The sequence below is a fragment of the Chiloscyllium plagiosum genome, unplaced genomic scaffold, assembly GCF_037043375.1.
Source record: "Chiloscyllium plagiosum isolate Xiang-an unplaced genomic scaffold, Cpla_swu_hap1 HiC_scaffold_31, whole genome shotgun sequence".
Taxonomy (NCBI): domain Eukaryota; kingdom Metazoa; phylum Chordata; class Chondrichthyes; order Orectolobiformes; family Hemiscylliidae; genus Chiloscyllium; species Chiloscyllium plagiosum.
Window position 1 is genome coordinate 8684796 of NW_028270169.1, and position 24856 is coordinate 8709651.

General features: G+C 39.2%; 2 protein-coding genes across 7 annotated transcripts in view; one reads left to right on the top strand and one right to left on the bottom strand.

Moving 5' to 3' along the window:
- Positions 1 to 14957, top strand: part of ints2 (integrator complex subunit 2) — a 69036-nt gene extending 54079 nt beyond the window's left edge. For all 5 annotated transcript variants that reach the window (XM_087977204.1, XM_087977202.1, XM_087977201.1 and 2 more), the window contains 4 exons: positions 854 to 961; positions 7514 to 7619; positions 9783 to 9959; positions 13512 to 14957. In XM_087977204.1, coding sequence (XP_087833330.1) covers positions 854 to 961; positions 7514 to 7619; positions 9783 to 9959; positions 13512 to 13693 — 573 coding nt within the window. In that variant the 3' untranslated portion in view covers positions 13694 to 14957. The remainder of the gene's footprint in view (positions 1 to 853; positions 962 to 7513; positions 7620 to 9782; positions 9960 to 13511) is intronic.
- A 562-nt stretch (positions 14958 to 15519) lies between these two features.
- The window catches only part of med13a (mediator complex subunit 13a), a 225134-nt gene continuing 215797 nt past the window's right edge, over positions 15520 to 24856 (bottom strand). For both annotated transcript variants that reach the window (XM_043718104.2, XM_043718103.2), the window contains exons 30-31: positions 24195 to 24295; positions 15520 to 21672 (exon numbers count right to left, since the gene is read on the bottom strand). In XM_043718104.2, the coding sequence (XP_043574039.1) occupies positions 21540 to 21672; positions 24195 to 24295 (234 nt within the window). In that variant the 3' untranslated portion in view covers positions 15520 to 21539. The remainder of the gene's footprint in view (positions 21673 to 24194; positions 24296 to 24856) is intronic.

The window sequence follows — 24856 nt, forward strand, 5'->3', positions numbered from 1 at the left end:
AACAGAGCTGGCAGCATCTGTGGATGGAGGAGCCTCATGTTTCAGATCATTACCTTTCATCAGTTCATTGAACTGAAATATTGACTATGGGCCTGATTTTCTGAGGAATGGCAATCTCTTGCTGATAGCCACTCTGCCTGTTTTTACATGAGGAGCCAATTTGAATTTATCAGACACCTTCAGAAATGCAGAACCATATTTCCTTTCGGACTATTCTGTCATTGTGCAGAAGTTTTAGGGGAAGGCAACCACTTCCTATTCTGAAATGTAAAGGTCCAGAATTTCAGCATATTGGATACTTTTGATGTTAGGGTACCAGCTGAGTTTGATGTAGGGGTTGAAATGAGCATTAGTTGTTTAGGGTAAGTCCTGGAAATGGCTCAAGGCAGATCATGTCCAAATCTTGTTTTGAGAATGGTAGGGGTTGTCGAGGGCTGTGGGTGGTCTCTTCCAGAGAGGAGTAAGGTTGTTGGGTCCCAAGGATGTGAGTTAAGTGTGAGTCAGACTGTCTTTCCTGAGTTAAGTACTTACTTAATTTCATCAGAACTCTCCCAAATCTCTGCTTTAAATGGAGACTTGCAGAGGGATTTCATGGAGGAATTGTACAACATGTTTTTCAATTTCCTAGGCAATTCCTTCAGATTCTGCTGTAATGGGGATTCAAAAAGGTCCCCATGCGAAACTCCCATCTATGCTGGAATAATGCCTGTGGCCATCAGAAAATCTAGGCCCCTCTTTCTTTGCATGAATTGGACCTGACTTGTTGCGTTTTCCAACTTTTATTTAACAAAAAGATTGGTATAGTCATTAGTGCTAATCATTAGAATATTAATTATAGGTGATGTTTACACAGGGTTACCCGAGTGAACTGTTGCCTCTAACTGTGGCTGGAATTCCGTCCATTCACATATGCCTGGATTTCATTCCAGAACTTTTAGCACAACCACAACTGGAGAAGCAGGTAATGTAATTATTATGTGACTGTATTTGTGTGCATGCTTAAAAGGCAGACTTTAGAAAAAAGTTAAGTATTTGAAAGACATTTACAGTAACAATCTGCATTTCTTTTGCCATTTAATAATCCCACACTTAACACACTGATGCAATTTAAACGTTCACACTCAAAGGCAGAACAAACACTTTTTTTAAAAAAAATATTTCAATTCAAATGGCCTGTTGTTTAAGGTCACAGGCCTCCAGTCTGAAAAACAACCCTCAACCACCACCCTCTGTCTTCTACCTTTGAGCCAGTTCTGTATCCAAATGGCTAGTTCTCCCTGTATTCCGTGAGATCTAACCTTGCTAACCAGTCTCCAATAGGGAACCTTGTCGAACGCCTTACTGAAGTGCATACAGATCACATCTTTTCTGTGCTGTACATCTCTATGACTCTGACATTGCAATCATCACTTGTCATTTTCCACAAGTTACCTCTGATCTTATTGAGAAAACTTCCAGCAGAAATTAGCTTCTGCCCATTTTTTTTGCAACAAGCTCACTTTGCACCAAGTCAGCCAAATGCTTGAAACCCACTGTATGGTAATGGTGAGGGTGTGGGAACTCAGCTGTGACATGCAGATAGTTGAGCTGAGCAACCAGAGAAGAAGAATGTATCCACATGCATTTGGAAAAGCAAGGACTGATTAAGGGTAGTCAGCATGGTTTTGTGCGTGGGAAATCATGTCCCTCAAACCTGATTGTTTTGAAGAAGTGCCCAAGAAGGTAACATTGTCTATGTGACCTTAGCAGGGCCATTGACAAGGTTCAGCATGATAGATTGATTAGTAGGGTTAGATAGTGGACAGCGAAGAAGGATATTTAAGTGTACAACAGGAAATTGATCAACTGGGCCAGTGGGTTATAGAATGGCAGAGGTTAATTTAGATAAATGTGAGGTGTTGCATTTTGGGAAGATAAAACCAGGGCAGGACTTGTACAGTTAATGGTAGGACCCTGGGAAGTGTTGTCAGACAGAGGCATCTAGGGGTATGTGTACATAGTTCCTTGAAAGTGGCATCACCGGTAGACAAGGTGATGAAGGAGGCATTGGCACGCTTGCAATCATCGGTCACACCATTAAGTACAGGAGTTGGGAAGTCATATTACAACTGTGCAAGACATTGATAAAGACATTTGGAGTACTACATACAATTCTGCTATTGGAAGGATGTTATTAAACTGGTGTGACTACTTTTAACAAGGTTATGTTGTCCTGGGTTTCTTTCAAAAGGGGTTGTAACGTCAGTTGTGCCAAAATGGCCAACAGATGCTACCTAAGTGAACAATCAGAGGAAACCTTTAGGTTTCTTTAAAACAGTTGTACAATGAAAGGGGTTTCTATAGTGAAAAGAGGTTCCATGTTTCAACAGAGGTCTTGCCTGAACTTTCTGAAATCTCTCCTGCCTGTAAGAACCTGCATTTGAATATACCATTTGCCAAGGGATGTGTTTATGGGATATTGCGGGAATTGAAATAGCTTCATTAAGTTGCGATTTTGTGTTAGTTGGGTTTCAAAATAGTTGTTCTCTTTTGTTCATATTTCAACTGCAGTGTGTAAATAAATTGTTTTGCTTGAAACAGAGTGGCTTGACCAGCTGCATCACTCCTGGAATATCCACTTTACATTTGCCATTTAAAAAATACAAGTGTTAGAACTTTACAGTGCAGTTCAGGCCCTTTGGCTGTCGGTATTGTGCATACCTGTGAAACCAATCTAAAGCCCATCTAACCTACACTATTCAATTTTCACCCATATGTTTATCCAATGACCATTTAAATGTCCTTGATGTTGGTGAGTCCACTGCTGTTGCAGGCCGAGCATTCCATGCCCTTACTATTCTGAGTAAAGAAACTACCTCTGACATCTGTTCTATATCTATCACCCCTCAATTTAAAGCTATGTCCCCTTGTGCTAGCCATCACCATCCGAGGAAAAAGGCTCTCACTGTCCCCCCGTCCAAATCCTCTGATCATCTTGTATGCCTCTAAGTCACCTCTTGACCTCCTCTCTAACAAAACCAGCTTTAAGTCCCTCAGCCTTTCCTCATAACACCTTCCCTCCATACCAGGGAACATCTCTTCTGCACTCTTTAAATGCTTCCACATGCTTCCTATAATGCAGCAACCACAACTGTATGCAATACTCCAAGTACGGCCACACCAGTTTTGTATAGCTGCAACATGACCTTATGGCTCCGAAACACAATCACTACCAATGAAGGGTTACACACCATTTGGCGCCTTAACACTGTCAACCTGGGTGGCAACTTTTAGGGATCTATGCGCATTGAGATCTCTCTGCTCATCCACACTACCAAGAATCTTACCATTAGCCCAGCACTCTCAATTCCTGTTACTCCTTCCAAAGTGAATCACCTCACATTTTTCTGCAGTAAACTCTATTTGCCACCTCTCAGCCTACCTCTGCAGCTTAACTATGTCCCTCTGTAGCCTGCAATATCCTTTCGCACTGTCCACAACTCCACTGACGTTAGTGTCATCCACAAATTTACTAACCCATCCTTCTGTGCCCCCTTCCAGGAGATTAATAAAAATGACAAACAGCAGTGGCCCTAAAACAGATCCTTACAGTACACCACTAGTAACTGAACTTCAGGATGAACATTACCCATTAACCAACACCCTCTGTCGTCTTACAGCTAGCCAATTTCTGATCCAAACCACTAAATCACCCTCAACTACATGCCTCTGTATTTTCTGTAGTAGCCTACGGTGGGGAACCTTATCAAATGCTTTACTGAAATCTATATACACATCAACTGCTTTACCTTCATCCACCTGTTTGGTCACCTTCTCAAAGAACTCAAGAATGTTTGTGAGGCACGACCTACCCTTCACAAAAACCATGTTGACTATCCCTAACCAAAGTATTCCTTTCTAGTTGATTATAAATCCTATCTCTTATAACCTTCGCCAACACTTTACCCACAACAGAAGTAAGGCTCATTGGTCTATAATTACCAGGGTTGTCACTCCTCCCCTTAACAAGAGGACAACATTTGCTATCCTCCAGCCTTCTGGCACTATTCCTGTAGATAATGACAACATTAAGATCAAAGCCAAAAGTTCTGCAATCTCCTCTCCAGCTTCCCAGAAAATCCTAGAATAAATCCCAGCCAGCGCAGGGAACTTCTGTTTTCATACTTCAGAATTGCTAACATCTCCTTCTTATGAATGTTTCTGATAAAGAGCTTATGCTTGAAACATCAACTCTTCTGCTCCTCTGATGCTGCCTGATTGGCTGTGCTTGTCCAGCGCCACACTTCTTTGACTCAATCCCATCTAGTCTAATACCCTGTGTCTCAGTATTCTCCTTGACAACATTTTTTTTTGTGTGAATACAAAAAAAATTCATTTAGCACCTCTCCTATCTCTTCGGACTCCATGCACAACCTCGCGTTACTGTCCTTCATTTGGCCCTAATCTTACCCTAGCCATTCTTTTATTGCTGACATACCTATAGAAAGCTTTAGGACAGAGGTGGGAACCTTTTTCATGTTGTAAAGCCACATCCAAGAAACTTCAATTATATAAATGTTGATACGATTAGATTGTGTAACTATTCTCAAATTTCACTTCAAATGGAAAGCCACGTGCACTGTTGTCATAAGTTGATAAACACTGGCGTAGTGGCGCCAGTCAGGCGGGGAAGATAACGTACATTCTAGAGTCGCACTATAACTAAATCATGAGCATAGCAGATGTCGAAATTTTTTTAATTGTGGCAGTCAGTCTGTGAGGATTATTTCGTTGAATTTTCTTTTACTCTCTGGTATTTCAAATACATTCATTTTAAGATTAAAATAAAAATAAAAAGATTTGTTCAGCAAAATTTGGATTCATTCAAAAGGCTACACACAATGGCCTAGAAGGCCGTATGCAGCCTTAATACCGCAGGTTCCCCACCCCTCCTTTAGGGTTTTCCTTGATCCTACCTGCCAAAGAGTTCTCATGTCTCTTCCTGACTCTTCCTAGCTCTCTGTCTCTTTAGGTCCTTCCTGGCTAACTTGTAACTCTCGAGCTCCCTAACTGAGCCTTCACATCTCATCTTTACATAAGCCTCCTTCTTCCCCCTGACAAGATATTAAACTTCTTTAATAAACCACGGTTCCCTCCCTTCCTCGCTGCCTGACAGGTACATACTTATCAAGGACACGCAGTAGTTATTCCTTGAACAAGCTCCACATTTTAATTGTGCCCATACCCTGCAGTTTCCTTCTCCATCCTAAACCTTGCCTAATCGTATCATAATTGCCTTTCTTCCAGCTATAACTCTTGCCCTGTGGTATATATGCCTGTTCCTTTCCATCGCTAAAGTAAATTTAACCAAATTGTAGTCACTATCACCAAAGTGCTCACCTACCTCCAAATCTAACACCTGACTAGGTTCATTACCCAGTACCAAATCCAATGTGGCCTCTCCTCTTGTTGGCCTATCCACATACTGTGTCAGGAAACCCTCCTGCACACATTGGACAAAATCTGATCCATCTAAAGTACTCAAACTATGGCATTTCCAGTCAATATTTGGAAAGTTAAAGTCCCCCATAACAACTCCCCTGTTACTCTAGCTCCTATCCAGAATCATCTTTGTTATCCTTTTCTCTACATCTCTGGAACTATTCAGAGGCCTATAGAAAACTCCCAACAGGGTGACCTCTTCTTTCCTGTTTCTAACCTCAACCCATACTACCTCAGTAGACAAGTCCTCATACGTCCTTTCTGCCACCATAATACTGTCCTTGACCAACAATGCCATACCTCCCTCCCCCCCCGCCCCCTTTTACAACTTTCTCTGATGTAAACCCCGGAACCTGCAATAACCATTCCTGTCCCTTCTCTATTCATGTCTCCGAAATGACCACAACACTGAACTCCCAGGTACCAACCTATGCTGCAAGTTCACCCACCTTATTCTGGATGATCCTGGCATTGAAGTAAACACACTTCAAACCACCTTACTACCTGCTGGTACAGTCCTGCGATCTTGAAACCTTATTCATGGCCTCACTACTCTCAACCTCCTGTATACTGGAGCTACAATTCAGGTTCCCAACCCCTGCTGAATTAGTTTAAATCCTCCCAAAGAGCATTAGCAAATTTCCCCCCCCCCCCCCAGGTGTAGACCATCCTGTTTGTAGAGGTCCCATCTACCCCAGAATGAGTTCCAATTATCCAAGTATCTGAATCCCTCCCTCTTGCACCATCCCTGTATCCATGTGTTCAACTGCTCTCTCTCCCTGTTCCTCACCTTGCTAGCACGTGGCACAGGTAACAAATCAGAGATAACAACAGTTTGTTCTTGCTCTAAACTTCCACCCTAGCTCCCTGAATTTCTGCATCACATTCCCATCCCTTTTCCTATGTTGTTAGTGCCTATGTGGGCCACGACTTAAGGATCCCAAAAACAAGATCTGATAATCACTGACCCTGGCACATGGGAGGCAACAGACCAACCATGAGTCTCTCTCATTCCCACAGGATTTCCTAAGTGTCCCCCTAACTATGGAGTTCCCAATGACTAATGAGCTACTCCTCTGCTCCCTTCCCTTGAGAGCAACAGGGACAGATTCTGTGCCAGAGACCTGTACCCCATGGCTTACCCCTGGTAAGTCATCCCCCTCTTTTCTCTCCCCCCCATCCCCCAAACAGTTTCCAAAACGGTATACTTGTTTTACAGGGGAACAGCCACAGGGGATCCCTGCACTGACTGCTTCTTACCCTAACAGCTTCTTACCCTAACAGTCACCCAATTATCTTCATTTCCAGGAGTAACCACCTCCCTGTAGCTTTTATCTATAACTGTCTCTGCCTCACGAATGATCCCGAGTTCATCCAGTTCCAGTATCCTAACACTGTCTTCAAGGAGCTGGAGTTAGGTGTACTCAGCTGGGACACAAATGGTAGCCCTCACCTCAAACATCCCACAGGAGGAACATTGCATTGCCTGCACTACCATCTCTGCTAATGTCCCTTACTAAGAAACCAAAGAGGAAAAAAAGCTAGCTTGATTTTCCTTGAGTGATGTAAGTTTAGAGGAGGTGGGTGGGAGGCACTACAGGTTATGGTCTGGGCTACCTTCTTAAAATATTTTGAGGGTGTCTGGCATGGTCTATAACAGATCATTACCTTTTTAAAAAAAAATAAAAGTTATGTATGATAAAATTACTAGAGCACCATGAACTTTGTTAAAACTAATTATGGAGAATAGTCCACCTCCAAAATAATTGGTATTTTCTATATTCAGATATAAGAATTAATCTGATTCTGCATACCTTGTGAAATTTATTGCATTCATTTAAGATGTAGAAATGTTGGCATGGTACACTTTTATGGAGGTATTGGACATGATGAGTAGATTTAAAGTGCACCCCCTCCCCAACCTAAAACTCACATCTTGACCTTAACTTAACCTGAAAACAAGGAGTTTGAGGTCAAGAATGTTTGAAAATAATTTGTTCAAAAAATTCTAATAAATTACATCTCTGTTTAGATATTTGCTATTCAGCTTTTGTCCCACTTGTGTATCCAGTATGCACTGCCCAAGTCTCTCAGTGTAGCTCGCTTGTCCATCAATGTCATGGGAACAGTACTCACAGGTGAGGTCCTCAATTGCTGGTAAGACATTAAACCATCCTTTCCTTTATTTTTAGTGTAAAATGCATCTTGGATAGAGTCTTTAAATGAGAATGAGCTTGCTTTTCATTGCTCCAACCCTTCTTAAAGGGATAAATATCTTTTTAATCCCCGAGTCACTACTCCAAAATAGAGAGTTACCAGTCATCTAGGTTAAGGAGATATCCGTTACGACTGAAGTATAGTCCAGAGAAGAATAAAGACTGTAAGAAAGAGGGGAAAAAAACAGCCATGGCTAAGCAAGGAAGTTAAAGGCAACATAAATCGAAAACTGCAGTACACTTTTGCAAAAGTCATTGGCAGGTTGGAGAGTAAGACCAATAAAGGGTTTCTTTTTAAAAAAAAAGTAACAAAAAGATAAAGTTTGAAAGAAAATTAGCATAAAATGGACGAGACTGTTGAGTTAAAAGTGGTGCTCACAGATAAAGTGGTAATGGGGCATTTGGGAAGTCCGAACATAATCCACAAGAGTCACGTAGTTTTATGAAGAGTAAATTATGTTTGACTAATTTACTAGAATTCTTCGAAGATGTAACAAGCAAAGTGGATCATGGGGCTCCTGTAGATGTAGTCTATCTCAATTTCCAGAAAGCATTTGATAAGGTGCCACACAAGGTAAGATCACATGGGGTTAGGGGTAATATACTAGCTCTGATAGAGGATTGGCTAACCAATAGAAAGCAGAGTTGGGATAAATGGGTCTTTTTCTGGTAAGCTAGAAGTGCCACAGGATTCTGTTCGGAGGGCCCCAACTATTCGCAATTTATATTAATGTCTTGAATGTAGGGATAGAATGTACTATAGCCAAATTTGTAAATTACACTAAAATAGGTAGAAAACGAAGTTACAAAGAAATAAATTTACAAATGGATAAGTTGGGTGATTATGCCAAAATGTGACAGATGGAGTTTAATGTGGATAAGTGTAAGATTATCCATATTGGTCAGAAAAATTAAAAGACAACTTATTACCTAAATAGAGAGAAACCTCAAATGCTTTGGTGCAGAGATCTGGATGCCCACGGAATCTGAGCTAGTATTCAGGTACAGCAGGTAATGAGGTAAATACAATTTTAGCATTTAATCGCTAAAGGAATGGGGTATTAAAGTAGGAAAGCGTCGCAACTGTACAAGGCGTTGGTGACACTGCATGTGAAATTCTGCACACAGTTTTGGTGTCTTTACTTGAGCAAGGATCTAATTGCATTGGATTCACTCAGTTAATTCCAGGCTCACCCCATGATGAGATTGAGCAGTTCAGGCTTGTACTCACTGGAGGACGTCTAATTGACACATCCAAGATGCTAATGGGGGTTGATAAAGTAGACATAAAGAGGATCTTTCCTTATTTTGGACAATCTGGAGTGGTCATAGTTTTAGGCTGAGGGGTGGCAGATTTAAACAGGGATGAAGAGGAATTTCCAAAGGGTCCTCCATCTATGGAATTCACTACTCCACAGAGCAGTGGTGCCAGGACACTGAACACATTTGAGATGGACCAGATTTTTAATCAGTAACAGTTTAAAGGGTTATGGAAAGCAGGCAGTAAAATGGAGTTGAGGCCAAGGTGGCATCAATCATCATCGTATAAACTGAGCAAAACCCAATGATTTGATTGACAACTCCTGGTTCCTATGTTCTTATTTGCTGTTATTTTACAGAAAACCTGAATTAAAATCAAAATCTGAGAAAGAAATTAATCTCCTGCTAAAACATCAATGTTTGAAACTGTGTACAAAGTCACCAAGAAATCACTGTTGTTCCTTGGTGCTACGATGGTTTAATCAAATGGATGAAGTTTTTAATAAATTTGATTTCCTCTGTGAAAATCCAAATTGGGATTCCATTGGCCTGGATTTTAAGGGTCGTGAAAACTGCTGAAGGCAGTAAGTTCTACAATTATGGTCTATTGGAAAAGAATGCAAGTGTATTAAACACCTGGAGATGATAGATGATTCCAGGAGAGCAATGAACAATAGTACGGTTTAGAAGAACACAAACTGTGATCTTTGTGTTTATTAAGGCAGTGACGGAGTAAACGTGGAAAGCATTTGATCAGTATTTGCAAAGTAAAACTTCAGTCTCCATAACAAATAAACTTTTAAAACAATCTTTTTTTCCTTATAGTGTTGACCCAGGCCAAGAGGTTTGCTTTCTTCATGCCTACATTGCCCTGTTTGGTTTCTTTCTGTCGAGCTTTTCCTCCACTATATGACGACGTAACCTCATTACTAATCCAAACTGGACAAGTGTGTGCCTCACATGTTGCCACTCAAGCACAGGATATTGATCCCATCATCACGCGTATGTATTTGAGAGTTAAGTGATTAAAAATAATGTTTATTTACTTTAAATTGAGTAAATCTTAGACGTGAAGATGACACTTTATGTACCTGTGATGCATCCCCTATTATTGGCCAATTGACTGGCCCTGTGCAGTACTGTTAGTTGAGGTGCAGCACCTTTACATTTGGTACCAGAAACAAAAATCAGTAAATTCAGATTGCGTTCCATATGCTTTAAACCTTGAAAGGAGGGAATGTAGCATGCAAGCCTGCCTCCAACTTTGTACAAACCAGCGAATCATTCCTTCAGCTTTGGGTCAGCATACTAGATCACAATGTAACGGAGATGCCATCTTGAAATATGTAACTTCCTACAAGTCTAACTGGTTGTGACGAATAGTGTTGTGCCATAGTATCCAGATTACAAAGATAGTCGAATAAAAAGTTGTGAAGAGGGGATGAACCTCCAAAGGGATATATAATGTGGGAAACTGTCCATTTTGGCAGAAAGACTTAAGATGCTTTTTTTTTTAAGTCTAATTAGTGAGAGGAATGCAGAGAGATCTGGCTGTCCCAGAAGGTTAAAATTGCAGGTATAAGTATGTAATTAGGAAAACTATTATAATATTTTATTGTGGGGGAGCTGAATGCAAGAGTAGGGTTGTTATACTTCAGATGCAATCTCACCAGTGCCTTGTATAACTGGAGTATTTTGTACAGTACTGGTCACCATATTTAAAGAAGGATTTTAATGTTTTTGAAGCAGATAATAGATTTACTGCCCAATACCTGGAATGAAGGGTTATCTTTAGAGGATACTAGCCTATCCTATCCTCTTGACTTTGACAGACGTTCTGAGGTCCTAGTGGATCAGGAAAGGATGTTCCCTCATGAGAGAATCTAGAACTAGGGCTCATAATTTAAAAATAAGGAGCTATCCATTTAAGACAGATTAGTTTGTTGTGTTTTTTTTTTGAGGATTGAAATTTCCTTCCTCAAAAGGCATTGAATGCAGAATATTTAAATATTTTTAAGACGCAAGTCTTTCTAGTCCCTTCAAATAGCTATCAAATTATCTTATGAAAGGTCCACAATCTATTTCTTCCATTCTTTCAGTTTAAGCATTCCAGATCACATGACAGTTCTCTTGCAGATCATTTTTAAAAATCTGTCTCCTCAGGTTATGAACCATTATGCCACTGAAAATATTTATTAAGGGGAGGTGTTATGTAGTGGTAATGTCACAAGCCTAGCAAGCAGATCCCCAGGCTAATGTTCTGGGAAATTAAGAAAGGTTGTAAGGAGAAACTAAGGAACGGCAGACCTGAGAGTTTGACTTTAAAATCACCTCCAACAATTTACCCTTAAAAGATACGATTTATGGACATTGAGAGGCAAACATTGATTATGGTTAGTCAGCATGATTTTGTGTGAGGAAAATAATGTCTCAAAAACTTGATTGAGTTTTTTTGAGGGAGTTACAATAAGATTAAGGGCAGAACAAAAACATGGACTTTAGTAAAGCTTTTGACAAAGTAAACAAAGTTCTGCTGGTAGCCTAATTAGTAAAGTTAGGTTACATGGTTTTCAGTGTGAGCTTACCATAATTACTTAATGGTAGTAGAGTGTGGTGCTGGAGGGTTGCTTCTCAGACTGGAGACCTGTCACCAGTGATTCTGGGTCCTCTTTGGTTTGTCTTTTACATAAATGATTCAGATGGTAAGTCTGTGGACAACACTAAAATTGGTGGCATAGTAGACAGTGAAGAAGATTTCTAAGATTACAAAGTGATCTTGATCAAATGGTCACTGAACTCCATCTGCCATTTTTCAGTTCAATTTGGGTGAATGGCATTTGGGTTCAACAAACCAGGCTAATACAATTAATGATAGGACTTTGGGTAGTGTTCTAGAACAGAAGGACCTAGGATTCAAGTGTGTAGTCCTTGAAGGTTGTATCACATATAGATAAGGTGGTTCATTGCTCGGTCCTTTGAATATAGGAATTGGGAAGTCTTGATGAGATGACCACATTGGTGACACCTCTGCTGGTTCTCTTCACCCAGGTATAGGAAGGATTTTATGAAGCTGGAGTGTGTTCAGAAGAGGTTTACCAGGATGTTGTTGGGTATGGAAAGTTTTGAGTTATAAAGAAAGGCTGGATAGGCTGGGACTGTTTTCACTAGAGTATAGAGTAGAACAGCCTTTATTTCATGTGCAATGAAAGGTGTGTAATGTCACCTTGGCGCCATGCTCGGTACAGATACTTTTAAGTGTTGTTGAAGTACAGTCGGTTCTGCTAATAATACGTGTCTTCAACCCACATTAGCTATAACATGGTTGAAGAATTTAGAGTATTATTTGTAGAACATGAACTTTCCTTGCCTGTATTGGCTGTAATGTGATTCCAGTTTAAATGGTGCTGTGATTTTCTTATAAACACGGGATTGCACGGCAACAGAACTATTGTTATATCAGAATCAGCTGCAGTTTTTTTAAAAAAAGAAATAAATGAGCACAGGAATGCAAAAGTTAAAAAGTATCTTTTGAAGTACTCATTTTCATTAAGTCAGTGTTTCTGGGCTTAAGTACACGAAGCCGTGCTGCCTCCACACACTGACCTCTGTCCAGGACTTACCTCCCAGCTCAGGCCGAGACTTGGCCTGCGCTCACTCTGCTGCTGTTATCCGGCTCGGGTTTAACTTACACTCGTTCTGCTGCCGCTCCAGCCACGACTTGCTTCCAGGATTTGGCCTGCAGTCTCTCTGCTTCTGCAGCTGCAACTCATTTCCAGGCCTCTGACTGTGCTCATTCTGCTTCCCACTCCGGCCGCAACTCACCCCATGCTTGCTCTAATCCCACCCCGATTCATCTCCGGTGTTGGGCTGGTCTCTGACTTCATTCTTCATTCCCTCTAGATAGGTACTTTCAGAAGTTCAAAGTTTTTTTTGGGGGGGGGAACAGGATTTAGAAGAGAAATTGCAGTAAGAGGGGGGATAAAAAGGAAAAGGAGCTGGCGAGCTCCAGCTGGAGTGTCTTACTCTGCTTCCATCATCACTCTGCTCCAGCCGAAACCACGCAGAAGAGAGGTTTATAAAATAATGAGGTATAGATAATGTTAATAGTCTTTTCCTTGGGATGGGGGATTTCAAGGTGGCATTTTTAAAGGTGAGAGGAGAGAGATTTATAAAAAGACAAGTGCCAATAATTTTACACAGGGTGGTTAGTGTCTGGAATGAACTTCCTGAGGAAGTGTTTGATGTGGGTACAATTTAACGTTTAAAATACATAGGAAAGGTTTAGAGGATTATTATGGACGTGGAGCAGGTATGTGGGACTAGTTGGACTGAAAAGTCTGTTTCTGTGTGACTCTAAGTAGGTAGATTCGATTATATGGGCAATGAAAGGTTATTGGCACAGACAGGAGTTAGCCTGTCTTTCAGTAAGATCATGGTTGAGTGACCTCCTACTTGTTCGTATGGTACCATTCCAAAACCAATACATTGAGTATTGTATTTGAATTGATTCCTTTTACTATTTACTTTATGGAAACTCTGACATGCTTTACACAGGTCTCAAATATCTAAAGGAGAAGACTGAAGTAACTCCTGACTTCTACTGCACTGCGGGTCTGGACAGGACTAAACATAGTGAGACACCTGCACCAGAATGTTTGGATCCTGATGTGCTTCTGTGCCAGCGTGTTGAAGCAACATTTCTGGAGATAATAAACACAGCAGTTGTTGGAGTTTAGTAACAGAATTGAGAAAGTTTTGTCAAATGTAAAAGCCATTGGTAGTACCATGCACAAGGTGGTACAGAGTGTGATAACAGGTTGCTTTTGAGGCAGTTGAAACTACAACTTTGGATTAGAATCAGATGTATTCGGGTATGCTCTGTGTACGACTTGCTGACTGAAATGGATTGCAGTAACATTGAAATGTGACTAACTTTAAATTTGGATGGATACTTCTGTGGGGGAAAAAAACTTTTAAAAAAAAACATTTTTTGAAAGTGGACTAACTTTCTGGCCAAATTGAAGATTATTCCTGCTCTTAAAGAATTTGTGTATACAATGACCATAAAGTTGAACTGAAGCTGAAATGACAACTTAGTCTTTCCTGTGCCTCAACCTAACCTTTATCCATGGTACTCAAAGGACACAGAAATCATTTTCCTACCACATGGTTTTTAAACTTTTCACAAAAAATGCATGTGTTTCATACCAGAATGAAGCTCAGGGGTTTGTGTTATTTTGGTAGTACTGTAATTTATATATTGAAGAAATATGAGCAACAATAGGCTATTCTTCCTTTCAAGATGACTCTGCTACTCAATAAGATCATGGCTGATGTGACTGTGGTCTTGCTCTCTATTGTTCCTTTTCCCCTGTAACTGTGCACTACCTTTTGAGATTCATGTGCAAGGACACCCAGATCACTCTGTATTACAGAATTTCAGTTGCTTTTCTGCATTTTTTTTACCTTTTCACTTAACTCCTGAAGTTGTTACAGGTTCTCTGGGCTGGATTCATGGAACCCAAGTGCCACGCCTTTCAAGAAAAGTCCTTGTAGCAAAACCATACTAGCAAAACCAAGGGTAGCATGTGGTCTCTCAGCTACAAACCTCTCCCTTTTCCCTTCTGTTTTCTGCTATTTTTGATCTTTAGATACCTTACCCCTCGGTTTTCAATTTATCTGATTTTCTGTAGCTTGACTGTAGATCACTGCCATGTGCATCTTTTGCGATCACTTTGATTATTCTTGTATAGGTTCTTAATCCTTTGTTCAAGCCAGAGATTCTGATTACTCCTAAGGAGAACAGTTGATTGTATTTTCTCTGTGCTTCAGATCAATAGCAGTCAAAGAGTGAATAAAAGTGTGTGGTGGTGATGGTAAAGCAGTGCATAGTATTTTTAGATGGACTTAACTGGGTCAACTTTACAACTGTTGCTTGAAGCAGAGGTCAAGCAAAATTTGTAAGAAAATGTCTAATAAAGCTTCAATCTTGCCAATTAACTGTGGCCAATTCTATTATTCTAAGTGGAGATTCTCACATTGCACACAGGCTACCCCAACCAGTTTTAAGATAGAAGAAATAGAGTTTGGGATTTGTAAGGCAGGAATTAAAATTTTAATACAAATTTAAAGATTTAAGTGTCTAAATCATGCATTAAAAACTGACATTATTTGAAATGTGGCACCTCAAACAAAGTCCACAGGAAGCATCCCCAATATGGTCTCTCGGTTCAATGAAGACACTGTGATAACAACATTTACCGAATAAGGACAATAGTGTCCTATACCTTAAAAACCTGAGAAACTGTACAAGTACTTTCAAAACTTGTTAAATATTTTACTATCTTTGAATGATCTGTGACTGCTATCCTTTAATCGATTAAAACTTTGCTTGTTTTTTATAATATGAACTAGTCCTTCTGATTTCAGCTGACTAATTCGGTATATTTCCAGTCAGGTAATAGTCACAGTAACATTTCTTCTGCAACTTCAAATAACAGATGTAATACATTGAGAGACAGTCAGCAACAAAGAAATGAATGCAAAAACAGGGTCACACCAATATTATGAATAAATTATTTATTTGGAAATGTTTAAAAAGTATAAACCTTTTGAACAATTCAACCATAATTTGTTTTTTTTTGGACTGTATGTAGCTTTTAGTGTTTGCCACGATCTCCAGACTAAAATTTGTTCATAATTTGTTGAAAGACTCTTGAACCACAACTGCAGCTTCACAAGCAGGATGTTTTATACCAAAGTAGGACACGCAAAAAGGGGAAAAAAGTGGACCGGTCCTCACCACAGCTGGGGTCTCATCTCTGCTCGCCCAGTTGTTACAGACAACCAACTATTCAGCAAAACATGGCATGTTCTCCCAATTTTTTTTTCCTTTTTTTTTAAAAAATAAGCAAGGCATCAACTCTGTAAAATTCAACAATTAATAAAATTTGAGTTTTTTAAATCTACTGCAATTTCAGCTCAATCTATAAATATTTTGACAAAAAGATTAAATTATGAAATTTAAATAAGACAAACGTTTAAGCAATGCATTAATAAAGTACTGGGATTGCTAGTGTTTGCACATGAAATGGACCACTTTCAGATCCTGGTTTCAACATGACCAGGAAGTCAAGAAAATTTAAAATGCTACAGATATCTATGGAGACCATATGCTGTGAAACGCCAGAAAAACATCAGTTTTCAGTTATTTTCTACTAACATTTGTATTAAAAGACAGTCCAGTTAAATGACTGCTTTTCCCTATATTTAAAAACAATCATAGCAATAAATTGTGGGTAACACCTGCACTTTGACAGAGCTCAACAACACCTTCAAAACCGGTTACCTCGACCATGGCGACAACTACTGAAGCAACAACAGTTGGAAGTTTGCCTCCAACACCATCTTGTCTTTGATATTAATTGCCATTCCATCTCAGTTAAAAATTCTGAAACTCTTAACAGCACTGTGGGTATGTCTAAATTTCAAGTATTGCAACAATTCAAGGTGGGCACTCAAGAGCACCTGCAATTAGAGATGAACAATAAATGCAACTAGTATGCAACACCCAGATCCCATGAATGAATAAGAATTCTTATAGTCACCTAGTTATTTAAAACTATTAATTACAAGGCCATGTGTAGGTGGTTAAGTGTCTAGAATGAACACAGCTATGTGATTATTTAGGTGGCAATGTACAGAAAAAAAATCAACCATAATAATTAAAGCAACGATCGCAATTACTTTAAATATTAACGTAAATAAATGTCATACTATTCAGCTGCTAGCACTGGTCTCCAAAGGTTATGGAAAATGAAGTTTGACAGTAAAAGAATCCAATTTCTTGTTGCACAATTTAAATTTGAAAATTATTTTTATTGTAAAACTTACCCACTGTCATGAGAAACTAAAAAGGTAAAAAAAAAATTAATAGTTTAAATGGAAATATGTTTTGATTACTGATATCCTGTGGTTAACATTAATGAGAAGTAGAAACAGAGCATCTGAAGTTTTATATGATAGATATCCAAGTCATCTTCATGCACATAAAATAGAAATACTTGGTTCCCAATAATATTTATGAGGTGTCGAAACCCCTGACAAATGGAAGGACACAGAGCTCACCTCTTAATAGCTGCTCTTGAACAACTGTGCAATCCACCACCACCACCCCCCAAATTAATGGACTGGGGATTTAAAACTTGAAAATAAATATGTTGGCAGGTAGACAATGGGGAAGAAAGACAAACAAAAAAATAATTTTATTTAACCTAATAGTTCTCTGACATTATGTTTAGAAATAAAGTATGCAGCTACTATAGTTTTTCAAATGTTGTGGAGCTTTGTGCTTAACAATCCAGTTTAAATTAACTAGGTAATCATAGCATTTACCATTTTGTAAAAGGTATACCATCATTTACAAATACATTTATCATACTGGTGTATATATATTTTGCTATACATTTCAGCAATATAAAAGACAATGACCCTGCAGCCACAAAGGATTTAGATAAAGTACAAAGAAATATACAGGGAAATTAGGAAACGAGATTAGCACTGATAGCTCCAATATTAGGATAGCAGCTGCAGAAATATTTCTGCAAACATTCATTTCTTCCACTACCGATGTTCGGTAGGAGCATCTACAAGGTACACTGCAAAAATTCACCAAAACTCCCAAGACAGCACCTTTCAAACCCACAATCACGGCTATCTAGAAGGCCAAGGGCACCAGATACATGGGAACACCACCACCTGCAAGATGCCTTCCAAGCTACTCACCGTCCTATCTTGAAAATATACCACCAGTATCGCTAAGCCACAAACCTGGAACTCCCACCCTAACAGCATTGTGGATCTATCTACATGAAATGGACTGCAGTGGTTCAAAAAGGCAGCTTACCTTCTCAAGGATGGGCAACACAGGCTGGTCCAGCCAGTGACACCTACATCCCATGAGTAAACAAAATAGAAAGAAACACTTTGCTAAAGCAATGTTCTTTCTACTTGAAATTGTTCTGATTGTTTTATACAACATAGCCACACCTCAACCAAAGAATGCTATTCCACAACAGCATAAGGCATAGAATCCCTACAGTGCAGGTAGAGGTCATTGGCCCATTGATTCTGTACTGACCCTCCAAAAAGCATCCCACCTGGACCTACATCCTCTATCACCCCACATTTACCATGGCTAATCCACCTAACCTGCACATCTTTGGACTGTGGGAGGAAACCAGAAAACCCATATAGACCATGGTGAGAACATGCAAACCAGACAGTCAGTCACTTATGGCTGAACGGATTTTGGTCCCTGACTGTGAGGGGGCAGTAGTGCTAACCACTATGCTGCATGATTCAAATGACCTTAAAATATGCTAAGTTTTCAATTTAATGTATCAAGAATAAAGCTGGGCTGGGACTTCAATGGGAGCAAAAATATAATACGTTCAATTATAGATTTAATATCCCTGACATCCTTATCTACCTTCTTATAACAAAACAAAATATCCACATGTTCTCCCAATTTCCAGCAGATCACACCTCGACACAGGCCAAACACTTTGTAAAAATGAGCCAAGCTGGTTCGCTCATGCCTTCATCTGACTTTGCACTTAAAAGTGAATAAATTTGATCCTGCAAGAGGCCTCATCCAGTGAGAAGAAAATTCACAAGTTAGACAAAAGGTATAGGAATTCAAGAAGTCAATGACTCAAGGCTCTGTTCAAGGCTGGGAGCCAGGTGTTCAACAGTTTTAACAAAAGTGCCTTCAGTTCAAGAAACAGTCCAAATGTTTTCATGACAGTATTAACCATTTTGAATTGTTTTCATAGTATTTAAGGTTCAGTGCAACATTTTTTTTTATTTAAAAACAGCTTTCAACCTCCTCCCTAAAAAAGTATCTTCTGCAAGGTAATAGCAATTACATATATAGTTAAACAATTAAGGCGCTTATAAATTTAGTATATGTATTAAAGCTTTTACATTAGGACACATATGGCTTAAAAAAAAGTTGGATCTTGTTCTAATGTTCTTGCACAATTTATCTTTTTCAAAGGAGTGAACATTATAGAGTAGTGCTGATCAGGGTTTTTAAGGAGTTACTGCTGTAATGAAATATTTTCAGATATTAGAAAGGTTCTCTTATCGAGCCAGTCTTCAAAAAAAAAATACAAGAAAACAAACGTAAACCGGTTTCAGTGAAATTTGATGAAACTTCTTGAAATTAACAAATTGAAAACAACTCAGACAAGTGATCGGAGACACCCAACACTTGTAGCAAATTTCACTTTTTGTAATTGTAATTATAAAATTATTATTTTATTAGAAAATTTGATTAAGACTTCTTTTAGATGAAACTCAAATGCATATTTTTGCAGCACATTTAATAGATAATCTAATACAGAAATGCATGGATGCTAGAAATTTCTAAATTTAAGAGATCTTAGAATTTAAGACTTCTTCAATTTGAAATTTGTCTGGTCTCACTTTTGTCAAGGCTCAAATACCATTAACAGTTATAATACTTTAGTTACGGTAACTGCATAGTAATTCTCATGTTATACACACATACATGGAAAAATACTAGAAATCCATCTGCACACACTTCCTTGGGAACACTGATCTCGCATTCATATTTATATGGGAATTGTCTATGCAAATTTGTCAGACTACAATTAAAGCTCTCTCTCAAAAGTAGTAGTATAGCATCACAGGCAAAATAGTATAACTAAAGTCCAGCATGTTTTAACAGACAGTTTCATGTGGATAGAGGAATGCATTATAGGAATATTTTAAAAGAACAAAACATGAGACTTCAAATCAGGAGTGAATTTAATTTGCATGACCATGTCCAATTAGCCTTTGCTATCCGTCAGCTGAAGCCTACAATTGGTCTTGATGCACAACACCATAGGGGCTCTTGTACCACACTGATAGTGTTCTTACTGAACCAAAAGGCCTGGATTCAAGTCCCATCTACTCCAGAGGTGTATAATACCATCTCTGAACTGGGTTGATTGCAAATTCTGAAACACCATAGGAAGAGATTAACTAATAATATGTCGTGAATCAACTCTATTGATATTTATTCCAAATCCTATTGCAAATGACAATGTTTCTTAAATGATAGCTGTAATTTCACTTCCTAAAATAATGCGTTTTTTTTTCCTTTAGCTTCAAACTATGCCATTAGTTAGAACCTTAGAATTGTTTTATCAAAACACACAATTTACTTCAAGGCAATGCTTAAACATTTTAGGCTATCAAGAGGGAAGGCACTGCACTGTAAAGCTGGAGTGGGACATGACGTGAGTAGGGGGGGAAATGAAATGGTCTAAGAACAGATTCCCATAAGCAAATCTACAGAATCTATAGGTTTCTCCTTTCTCAAAAAGATAGTCTTCCTCAAAGACCTGTATCTTAATACAAGTTACCCACAATTGAGTGCTGAAGCATATTTAAAAACAAGTTATCCAAATATTAACAAGTTTATAATTGTACAGAGAGATGAATGAACAGTGAAAAAAAATTATAAGTCAGACAGCTATGGAGTTTGATAGAAAGGAACATTAGGTCAGGTAATTATTAAATTACAACATAAAATGGTCAGAGAAGAAAAAAAAACTGAGAAGGAACACTACTGTGACTTTGTCGGGATTGTGGTACCTGGATCTGTAAAGCGGTCCATTCACTGAAGCCATCATTAAGTTCGGACAATGATAAGAGTCTGGGGCCTAGAAACCTTAACACTACAACAGACCAACACACCTGCATTGCATTGATTCAATTTTGGAAAAAATTCTGTTGCTACAAAATTTAGTTACCATTCTGCACAATTTTTCTTTTTTACACAGTAGTAACAAATTAAAGTTACTGACGTCTTTATGTACAAATAGGCAGGTCACTGGGACTGACCTTGACCAGAGTAACCCTCCTCCTCAGTCCCATTTCTACCCCCCACCCCTCCCCAACCCCTCCCATTTTAGCGCTGGCTTCACAATGCATGATAAGAAATGCCATAAGATGTATTTTTCAGTTATATAAACACAGTGAACATATTTACTGTACAAGTACTCTGCATCCACAGCTTTGCTGCGTTTTTACCACACACAAGGTATGGTTAACACTAACCCCACCCCTACTAAAATGTACACTAAACCAATAGATATTTGCTGCTCTCCCTCCCCTGACTTTATAGCAACCTACAGCAAACTTTTAAAACGATTATAGATATTTTAGTACAACAAATGCTTTAAAGCCTGAAGGCAGTATAGACCTTCTTGAAAAATTAAAAAAAATACAAAATATAAGACAATTTATACAACATTTAAAAACTTACAATAAATTAAGATGCAGGCATTTTTGGATAACTGCCTGTGGCTTTAAAACCCACCAGGCAATTAATGGGGGGGGGGGGGCATCCTGGGGTCATTCAGACCCAATTCCAAGAATCCCTCCAAGTTCTCCATGAGTAATGTATGCTTCCCTTCCTACCAATTCCTGCTCTTGATGACCCTCTCAGACGATATCCCTTTTCGAAGAGTAATTCCTGAAATCTTTGCAGCTCTTTTGCTAGGTTTACAACATGCTTGTGATGAAGTTGTACAGTTGCGTCAGCACCACAAAATGAACAGGGAGGCAGGAGCGGCGGTCCTGGGTGGCAGGGTCACAGGTCAGCCAAGAAAGAGCATTGTATTGTTCTAGAACAAACCTAGAGTTCAAAGGAATTTTACAATTTTAAACAGACACTTACAGAAAATGTGAAATCGAAATATAAGCATATACAAGCTCCTTATATTATTACAAAAGCAAAACTTGGTGTGTTTTAGGTCTGTTAACTTATGCTAAAATGAAATGGCTCATGTGACTTATTGTGCATCTGTCTAAAAATAGGTCTGGAAGGTATGGCTGTTAAAGATTAAAGGGAGACTTGAGCTGTTCCTGGCAAGATGCAAAGTATAGATTAGTGTGGTGCTGGAAAAGCACAGCAGGTCAGGCAGCATTCGAGGAGCAGGAAAATCAACGTTTCGGGCAAAAGCCCTTCATGAGAAATAGAGGCAGGGAGCCTCCGGGGTGGAGAGGTAAATGGGAGGGTGGTGGGGCTGGAGAGAAGGTAGCAAAGAGTACAATAGGTAGATGGGGGTGGGGATGAAGGTCAGAGAGGAGGGTGGAGCAGACACATGGGAAGAAAAATTGGCAGGTAGGACAGGTCATGAGGATGGTGCTGAGCTGGAAGATTGGAACTGGGGTAAGGTGGGGGGGGGGGTCGCGGAATGAGGAAACTGGTGAAGTCCACATTGATGCCCTGGGGTTGAAGTATTCCGAGGCAGAAGATGAGGCGTTCTTCCTCCAGGCATCGGGTGATGAGGGAGTGACAGTGGAGGAGGCCCAGGACCCGCATGTCCTCAGCAGAGTGGGAGGGGGAATTGAAATGTTGGGCCACAGGGCAGTGTGGTTGATTGGTGTGGGTGTCCCAGAGGTGTTCCCTAAAGCGCTCTGTGAGAAGGCGTCCAGGCTCCCCAACGTAGAGGAGACCGCATCGGGAGCAATGAATACAACAAATGACATTGGTGGATGTGCAGGTGAAACTTTGATGGATGTGGAAGGCTTCTTTGGGGCCTTGGATGGAGGTGAGGGAGGAGGCATGGGCGCAGGTATTGCAATTCCTGTGGTGGCAGGGAAAGGTGCCTGGAGGAGAGGGTGGGTTGTTGGGGGGCATGGACCCGGAAAGCGGAAAGCAGTCTTTGCGGAAAGCGGAAAGGGGTGGAGAGAGAAATATATCCCTGGTGGGGTCCGTTTGGAGATGGCACTTGAAAACAATAACAGAAAGATCTATCTTAACTGCACTCACTGCTAATCCCCAAAGATCCAGGATGGCATTGAAAATGTCAAGTTATAAACAGTTATGCTTTAAATTGTCCATTAACTTCAAATATAAAAGAGAGCTCGGGTCTCAAGAATAACTAAGCATTTTGACCTGAATAAAAGGTCCTTTTGACTTGTACTGTTGGAGATGTGTTTTGAAGGGATAAATGTTTCTAAGATACCCCTGAAATCTCTTCAGCACAGGTAGTCCATCAAGATCCAGGAGAGAAAAAGAGAGCAGTTGTAAGTCAAAACCTTCTTAGCTCATCACGCAGGAATGCAGGTCAAAAGGTCCCACTCAAATACATAAGGATTGGAAACAAGTCTGGAAGATTCACCTCATTTGAAACAGAGGAAGAATCTCCAGGAAAATTTCTCACCATGAATGAAGGGACTATTACCAGACTAGGCAAGAAAAAGAGATACAAACCATTATGAGCTAAATATCAATGTGTATTGGTCCCTGGGGAACTGAATGTCTAACTTAGGGACATTGTTCACACAAATTACAAAGTGCAAATTTTATATTGGGTTGGAAAATAGGAAAATTTCATTCAATAGTTTAAGTTGTCTACATTAACTAAATACTATGTTGCACTAGTTTAAATTGTCTACATTAACTAAATACTATGTTGCACTTACTTTGCATCTTAGAATATGAGATCTTGTTATGTCATCGTTCAGCCATTAATTAGAAGTTGAAAATTTTTAAAAAGGTGATTACCTCTACTAGGAATTATAAAACTTTATCTGTGTTTCACCAGACATCATAAAATAATAACAAATTAGCATTCCTATTGACCTGAAGTGTGAAGTAACAAATTCAAACAGAAATTATCCACAAAGCTACCTCTAAAACATTTTCTGAGCATATAACTGAAGCACATTAGTAGAATGCAGTGCTGTGTGCCAGCTATTCTGCACAAACATTCTATTGAACTACAACATCATAAATGGTTGGCCAAATGCTGTTGGATGCTGAATGGAGGTATAACATTGGTCAAAAAGCTATTGAAAACTTGCAGCTTGTCTTCAAAAGGTGCTATGTACAAATACACATGGGGATTTTGATTTAATGTCCGATCAGCACCACTCACTGCATAACATTGACTATTGACCAGCATTTTTGAGATTCCCGAATGCTTCCCTTCATACACAAACATGTGAGAATGGGTTATCACCAATTGTACAGTCCGGTTATTTTATCTTCACAGAAAGGATAAAATCTTTAAACTGTAAAAAACTGGGGCAGGGAGAATTCTATTGATGAAACTGCTCAACTAGTCTACAGAGTAAGAAATACCGAAGTACAACTAGTCTTCCAAATTTACTTTGAATATAATTGCAGAATGATGCAGCATCCTATACCTGAGCACATCAGAGGTTTGGTTTGAATCAAGTGGGTGGGAGTGCTTACTATGAAGCAACTCATCCGAATGCACTGAAGGCACGTGGAGGTGCAACGAGGCCTAGAAATTAAGAAGAAATAAAAACTCAAGTAAATTATATATGGTCCAGTTCAGTATGTTATAGCCACACTTGCCACTAGATGGTAGCAATTACTGTCAGCATAACCACATTGCACACAAAATTACAGCCTATAATTTCTGAAGTCACCACAGTAGTAAATGCAACAAAATCTTTGAGGTTTCAACATTTGTCCTTCAGTTACTTTATTGAAATTTAATCAGAATATTTTGTGAACTTACACAGATTCCAACTTGAGATTAATACCTCACCGTCAACCTTTACCTTAAGAATATATAAGGAAGCATACTAGTTTCCTTTTATTTAAGAAAAAACTAACCTATTTTTTCTAGTCAACCTGATGTGGAAGTGCGGGTGTTGGACTGGGGTAGATGAGGTCACCAAGTTAGTCCAACAAGCTTATCTGAAATCACAAGCTTTCGAAGTGTTTTTACCAAAGTAAAAAGTAATCCAAAACTTGTACAAACTAACTTAGTGAGAGATCATATTTTATCAAGGTGATATTGTCAAAACAGGACAGTAAGGAAGATTTTACAGATACA